The sequence below is a fragment of the Sardina pilchardus genome, chromosome 15 (genome assembly GCF_963854185.1).
Source record: "Sardina pilchardus chromosome 15, fSarPil1.1, whole genome shotgun sequence".
Lineage (NCBI taxonomy): Eukaryota > Metazoa > Chordata > Actinopteri > Clupeiformes > Clupeidae > Sardina > Sardina pilchardus.
This window is the reverse complement of record NC_085008.1, coordinates 22,960,155-22,967,654: the sequence shown is the minus strand read 5'-3', so window position 1 is coordinate 22,967,654 and position 7,500 is coordinate 22,960,155. Positions and strand designations below refer to the sequence as shown.

General features: G+C 46.1%; 1 protein-coding gene across 1 annotated transcript in view; it reads right to left on the bottom strand.

The window, feature by feature from the left end:
• Positions 1–7,500, bottom strand: part of LOC134101597 (capping protein, Arp2/3 and myosin-I linker protein 3-like) — a 38,857-nt gene that overhangs the window by 25,794 nt on the left and 5,563 nt on the right. Inside the window, exons 3-15 of the mRNA XM_062555303.1 lie at positions 6,762–6,812; positions 6,587–6,646; positions 6,176–6,297; positions 5,934–6,028; positions 5,533–5,603; positions 5,175–5,248; positions 4,968–5,043; positions 4,766–4,854; positions 4,343–4,437; positions 3,453–3,539; positions 1,728–1,837; positions 1,359–1,436; positions 814–890 (exon numbers count right to left, since the gene is read on the bottom strand). Of these exons, the coding sequence (XP_062411287.1) occupies positions 814–890; positions 1,359–1,436; positions 1,728–1,837; positions 3,453–3,539; positions 4,343–4,437; positions 4,766–4,854; positions 4,968–5,043; positions 5,175–5,248; positions 5,533–5,603; positions 5,934–6,028; positions 6,176–6,297; positions 6,587–6,646; positions 6,762–6,812 (1,085 nt within the window). The remainder of the gene's footprint in view (positions 1–813; positions 891–1,358; positions 1,437–1,727; positions 1,838–3,452; positions 3,540–4,342; positions 4,438–4,765; positions 4,855–4,967; positions 5,044–5,174; positions 5,249–5,532; positions 5,604–5,933; positions 6,029–6,175; positions 6,298–6,586; positions 6,647–6,761; positions 6,813–7,500) is intronic.

Below are 7,500 nucleotides of genomic sequence, written 5' to 3'. Positions count from 1 at the left end.
GAGCAGAAAAGACGAAAGCAGAAATATGAGAAGGAAGAATAACGAGAAGCCAGAGAGAAAAACGAGTGAGACGGGAAAATACAGCAGGCGCAAATCTAAGATCAAGTTCCATCAGATGCATGGAGGAGACCCAGACGTGGAATACAAAGTGCCTGAGAGGCACAGATGAAGACACAGCAAGAGATAAAGAACAGCACAAAACAGGTGAAGAAAAAGAAAAACGAGCTGGTTATTGAGAGAGGGGTGGAGCGTGATCGGGCCAGACAATGAACGCCTCCTCTTCAGATATTCATGAGGCTTATCAGTGTGGACAGTCCAGCCTGGGCTCAGTTAAACCTCCATTAGACACGGCGTGGACCTTACAAACGCCCGACCAACACCCCATCCCTCATCCAGCACCACACAAGAGACAGGGAGAGGGGGATGGAGGAAGAGAGGGAGAGAGGAGAGGAGGAGAGAGGGGGAAGGGGGAGATGAAAAAGATACACAGAGAATGGGATGGTGCCTGAGGATGTTTAAAAATAAATCATTTCTAAAATTAGTTTGCCTTCCTCGCTAAACAACAAATATTTAAAAAGATTTATCAGAGAACAAGACAAGGGACAGAGGGAGGGAGGAAGGGAGTGGAAGACAGATCTGAGAGAGAGAGGGGGAGTAATATGGGAAAAAAAGAATGGAAGACAAAAAAAGGAAGAAGGCAAAGACAGGCAGGAGGAAAGAGAGAAAGAGAGAGGAGAGGAGAGGAGAGGAGAAAGAGAGAGAGAGGAGAGGAGAGGAGGTAGAGAAGACAGACAGAGAGGGGCAGACGCTGACCTGTGAGAGAAGGAGTTTTTGGAGAGATTCAAGTAGGAGAGGTCAGCACAGCAGCCCCTGAGCAACGCACCGAAGAGCTGACAGAGAGAGAGAGAGAGAGAGAGAGAGAGAGAGAGAGAGAGAGAGCACAGCAAACAGACACCAAGAGAGAAACAGTCAGAGAGTGGATTCTGAGGAGGACAACATTAATTAAGTCAATATTTAAAAAACAATATGTATAAAAATGGAATTCTTTTTGTTAAGATGTCCAAAGTCTCCTCTACAGCACATAATGATATCAAGAGTATGGAAAGGTCAGCGACAGAAAGTTATAAAAGGAAGCAGCGCTGGGAGAGGACGTCACATGGATGGTGAGACCTTTCCACTGATTTAACACAATATGCCATAAAGGCTAAAGAACACCCCTGACAAATGAATGCCTTTCTCCATGTCAGAGGCCTTAGTAGGGTATATGTAAAAGACAAAAGATGTCTTTATGCTGAGCTATGAAGGGATTTTTGACTTGTGAGGGGAGAGCCACACACAAAGCGCGTTTCTCAGCTCACCGAGTCCACGGAACAGTCGGTGCTGGACAGGTCCAGATGGACCAGGCAGTTGGGCTGAGAGAGAAAGAGGTGCAGGTTCTGCAACAGGAACAAGAACAGACACAGACTTTACATGTGAGTGGTAACATTTACAAGGCACTACATGTGTCTGTGTTTGTACAAAACAGAACATCTTTCTATGACAGACTGCATTTATATGTGGGTGATCATGTGTTAAAAGGCGTGTATGTGTGTGTGTGTGTGTGTGTGTGTGTGTGTGTGTGTGTGTGTGTGTGTGTGAGAGAGAGAGAGAGAGAGAGAGAGAGAGAGAGAGATCGAGTGTGCACAGTATGTGTGTGTGTGTGTGTGTGTGTGTGTTCAGTCTCTGACCGAGGCGTCCTCTCCTGACAGGACCCCGGGGTTCTTGCTGAGATCCAGATGCAGCAGTGAGTTGGAGTAGTCGTCACTGGAGCACAGCGCCTGAGAGAGCGACACCACACCTGAGCACAGAGAGAAGGAGAGAGAGAGAGAGAGAGAGAGAGAAGGGGGGAGAGAGAGAGAAGGGGGGGGAGAGATTGCAAACCATAGGGAAAGAAACAAAAACACAATTTTGAGATTTGTTAAATGAATTGATCCACGTCATTTAATAATGGCCAGGGATGGGGAAATGGATTTCCCTTCATGCATTATATAAATGAATGAATGAATGCATGAATGAATAAATGAATGAATGAATTAATTAATGTATTATTTTCAATGTATGATTATAACAAAATACAGTTTAATTGCGTCTAGACTACCTATTCAACCACCAGAAAGAATCCACCAATAAAACAAAGAAACAAACACACCATAAATAAAATGGAATAATTAGTGTTACTATATCCCCAATGCAGACGTGAGATGAAATCATATTTATTCTATTCCATTCCATTCCATAGGTGCATGAGCAATGAAATTGCCACTGAAAGATGATCTACCTCACCACGGTATTCTAAATTCCCAGTAATTACGCACAATCATACTCCCAATTCCCACAATTTGTCACAGTAGGACTGTCCGTTTCTTGTCCGTACGGTGTTCGTATATTTATGGGGGCATGGATTTCAATGATAATGAGCAGTGCATCAACAGCGCTAATGTCACTGGTCTACATAGTTAATGCATTCGTTATGGTATGACTTTGTTTATCTCCTGGAGAGCACATTTCAGACATTTTCATTTCCTGGCTTGTGACTTCTGCACCCCTGATAGAAGAGCCTGTGCCATCAGAAAATGTATTTGCCGTGCCAAAGCAGCAGAATGAATTAAACTGTAAGAAACGGCTAGATACGAGTGAAAGAGATGGATTGGATACGAGATATTGTGAGTGTGAAAGTACAAAGTACACACACACATTCACACAAACACACACATACATTACACACACACAGAGGGAGGGAGCCAGACAAAGAGAGAAAGGAGAGGGAAAGAAAAGACGAGTGTGCACTCAGGAAAGCTTTCCTTCTGAGGGAGCGAGTGAGTGAGTGAGCGAGTGAGTGAGTGAGGGAGTGAGTGAGCGAGAGCGAGTGAGTGAGTGAGTGAGAGAGTGAGTGAGCGGATGCCTGAGCAAGAGAGTGTTCTAGACAAATTCGCCCAACTCTGTGCTCGTCAGCAGAAACCCAAGCCCAGAGCCACCCTTCAGCGTGCGCGGAAACATCTGACTTACTGACAGAAAGAGCGCAAGCGGGAGCGTGTGTGTGTGTGTGTGTGTGTGTGTGTATGAGTGAGTGTGTGTGTGTGGAGGGTGGGGCTGCTCATCTATCCTCCATTTCATTCATAAGTGTGCTTAATATGATAAGTGATACTACATCCCGAGAGCTGAACAAAAGCTCAAAGCCTCCCACATCAACCGGATGAGAGTATTTTCCCCTGGCTTTTCTTCCCCCCTGTATTCTAATGGAGGACGTATGAGATGTGGAGAGAGAGAGAGAGAGAGGGAAGGAGGGGGATGGAGGAGTGCTGGGATAGAGGGATGGAAGGAGAGGGAAGGAGGAGGAGTGCAGGGAGAAAGAGATGAAAGGAGAGGGATGGAGGAGTGCTGGGAGAGTGGCACTCAAGGTGGCAACCACCCACCTTTGGAGGAGAGGGATGTCTTGGACAGGTTGAGGAGACGCAGCCCTTTGCTCAGGCGACACACCTGCTGAATGAGGTTGCACACACCTGGAGAAATACAGAGGGAGAAAGAGAGAGAGAGAGAGAGAGAGAGAGAGAGAGAGAGGGAGGGAGGGAGGGAGAAAGAGAGAGAAAGACAGGCAGATAGATCATGGCATGGTTAATTACTGAATATAAAATAAAGCAGTCACCCTTATTTGTACTTTGTACAAGTAAATGAATAATGTGTTATCGTATTTCCCTTGCTAGCTTATCTGTGTGCCTTTCCTCGTTTCCACATTCACATTATCTTTGTGGGCTTTGCCAATACTGTGCTGCATTGCAGCCATGCCAATAAAACTGTTTTATTTCAATCGGAGTTTAAGAGAGGGGGAGATACTGAGTGAGAGAGAGAGAGAAGGAAGGAGAGAGAGAAGAAGGAGAGAGAGAAGACTGAAGGAGAGCAGAGAGGGCCAGAGAGAGAGGAGTGCGAGAGAGCGAGAGACCCACTATGATATATTTCCACATCCCTTAGGCACCGGTTGACAGTGTTCAGGAGCTCGGCTCTAAATCTCTGCCAAAGACAAGCTACTTTGATTCAGAGTGACAAGTGAAGGCAACTGTCAACCGAGGCCATTACAGAGGCACTGCCTCGCCACAGACACACAATAAATGGGTTGTAAGGGCAAGGTTTAAAAGGCAGTAATGGCATCACTAAACACAGGGGCATCAAACCACCATCTCTGCACCACTGTTCCCAAGGCAGCCGCGTCTCGGTGCGGTGGTGGGTGGTGCCAGGGCTGCCGTGTGAAAGAGAAAAGAGGAAGTGGCCCAGGTGAATGTGGCGGGGACGGGGAGGAATCGATGATTACCTTGATTGTCAAGGGTGTTATGAGCCAAATTGAGGGAGTGGATTACGGAGGCGGGGTTCTCGCAGAGGGCGACGGACAGCTTCTGGGGGAAATCGCTGCAGTGTGCACACACGCGCACACGCACACACGCACACACGCACACACGCACACACACACACACACACACAGAAGGAGACAAAAAGACAGTATGTCAACATAGATGGAGAACGTATCATCATATTGTCATATTTTCAATAACACTCCTTAATCACTGAAGATTACTTTACTAAAGTACACATTACATTACTATAGCTCGTATGTCTTTATTTGACCATTTCCATTAAGAGCAAAATGAGTATGCTAACACAATGTGAATCAAAACACATAGATTACACAGCATAGATCTCTAGCGAGCAAGAACACAATAGACACATGAAAACTCACGATTTTAGTCCAACATTCTCCAGTGTAATCTCCTCCAGGCTGGACGACTTACTGAGCGTGTGCAGAACTTGCTCTGTGACCTCTGACCCCTGTGAGGTCACATGCAGCGTGTCGGATCAGTGGCACTGACAATTTTCGAATAACACATCAAAGAGCACGGAATTCTCCATGACGACCGTTACCAACTGAAGGGGATACTTACGATCCGCAGGTCCTTGCAGTAGAGTTTAGTGAACCACGTGTTGTATGCCATGGACGCCACAATCACTGCCAGGTCCCTGGACGAAAATAACCCCCCCAACGCTTGTTTAATAGAATGCTTAATATGATTCCACACTTATTTAATACATGTATGTCCAGTGTCCAGTACAGTTTTCGTTCACAAAAATGTGCTGCAAGTGGAGTTTACCTGCTTTCCAGGTGACTGAAGTCCAGCAGGTTGAACTCCCTGTTGTCTTGGGAGTGGTAGATGGTATCCACATCCTAAAGAAGATGGGCACAGTTACAGTATCTCCTCTGTACAACTCAGAGCATTCACAACCCCCAGGCATGTTAAGTATAGAATCCTTATAAGAGCATTCACACCCCACAAACGTTATGTATAGAATCCAACATGTTTACATATTTACATCCAAAAACACCCACACGTGGAAATGCAATATGCAGCACTGTAATTCTCTACTCCTCTCTCTTTTCTAGCTCTCTCTCTCACTCCAAACACACACACACACACACACACACACACACACACACACACACACACTCACCCACTGCACCTCCTCCTTGCAGCTGATGCCATTATAATCACACAGAGCAGCATATGTCTCTGAGAAGCCTCCTGATATAAAGGAGTAGAAACGGGGGAAGATAAACACACAAATTAATATGGCAAGCAATTGTTCTTTTCTCGGCACACGTACTTCATGTTGATTGCGTGGGTATATTGTGTTACGTCCATGTTGTTCTATCTGCCTATGTACCTTCACCATCGTTTTAACAACCCCATTATAATGTTTGTCTTGCCTCGACGCTTAAGCACCAATCTGTCCAGAGAACTGTCTGAATTCTTTACTGCTCATCTGTCCACCTGTCTGCCTGTCAGTATGAATGATTGCGTGTGTGTGTGTGTGTGTGTATTTATGAGCGTGCGTTTTCTCACCGCACTCACCACAAGCCCTCTGTGTCTCCACAGACGTGTCCGAACTTGGAGAGTACTTCCTGCTTCCATCTGATAGGTCACTGTCTGATTGACAGATGGACGGCCTGTATGGTGGAAGAGAAAAAGCAGAGGATTACAAAAGCAATCAACAAAAAGGGCAAGACATGATACAATGGCAATATTCTGGATTTATACAACTCTTCTGCAACTGTTGGCTTGGATGAGAAGATGCCAAAAAAAAAAACACTCACGCAAAAATAGAGTTGTTGAATATTCGTGACAGGGCATAGTTGACATGGTTAATCACATGATCGAGGTGGTCTCTTGACTGAAGCCGGAAGGAGTAGGTGGACTTGTCTGTTTCTATGACAACCTGTGCATCACCCGCAGGCAGGGGGTAAAAATAAAAGGCAGAGAGAACAGGTAATGATGACAGCTGACATTTCACCAATCCCCATCTTTTGTGTTAGCATTATAAACACCGCAGCACCAAAGGGTTACTTGAGAGAGCGGGATTAGAGGCTCTCTTCCAGATGAGAAAGTTTGGAGTAGTTTTGAAGGGCAGAAGAGCGTTTCCATTCACTCAGGAGGCAGCAACCTAAAGGCGCCAAGTAGGTTTTTGCATCCAAATGACGGAAATCCTGATCCCAGGGCCTAATCACCTGCAGTTCTGGCTGCGTGCTGATGGACCGGATCTCCAGGAAGTTGAAAGTCATCTCCACCTGAACAAACAGTTTGGGGGTAAATTAGCAAAGCATGTCACGCACAGTGAATTGGAAATCAAAGCTTACTTTGAATAAATTATAATTTAAAGGGAAAAATTTGGGGGGATTTTACCTTTGAAGGAACCTTCACAGCCATTAGATAGAGCCTCCATGTTGTGAGAACCTGGCAGGGACAGACAATATAGAGAGCTCAAGACACGGCCAACACTCCACCATTTCAGTTCAGTGGAGTCAGCATTCAGATCAGTACTGCTTTCTCCTCCATCTCTCTCTCTCTCTTCCTTTCTCTCTCCCTCTCTACCTCTCTACCTCTCTCTCCTTCTTTCTCTCTCCCTCTCTCTCTCTCTCACACACACACACAGAGTTACATACACAGATATACACAATACACACACACACACACACACACACACACACACACACACACACACACACACACACACACGCACACACGCACACACACACACACACACACACACGACACACACACACAAAGCCTCAGCCCACACTTGCACACTGGCAGAGGCTAATGGACGCGGTCACAGGTTACCATGGAAACTGTGAGGGAGTTCAGGGGAAGTAACCCAGCAGCAGCATCACGGCTGCACGTCCTCTCCCTACATCTCCCTTAAAGCCGCGACTCAGCAGCACGCAGCCCATTACTATGGCATTCTAATCCACAGAGACGGCGGTGCCCAATAATACACATAATAAAGAACTAGGAGGAACGCTACAACAGTCTGGAACTTTCCAGCAAGGCATCCCTGAGCTCTACTCCTTCACCTCAACGCTTGAGATGCACTCTATACTCCACATGCATACAGTACATACAGTATGTGGCACAGCTAGCA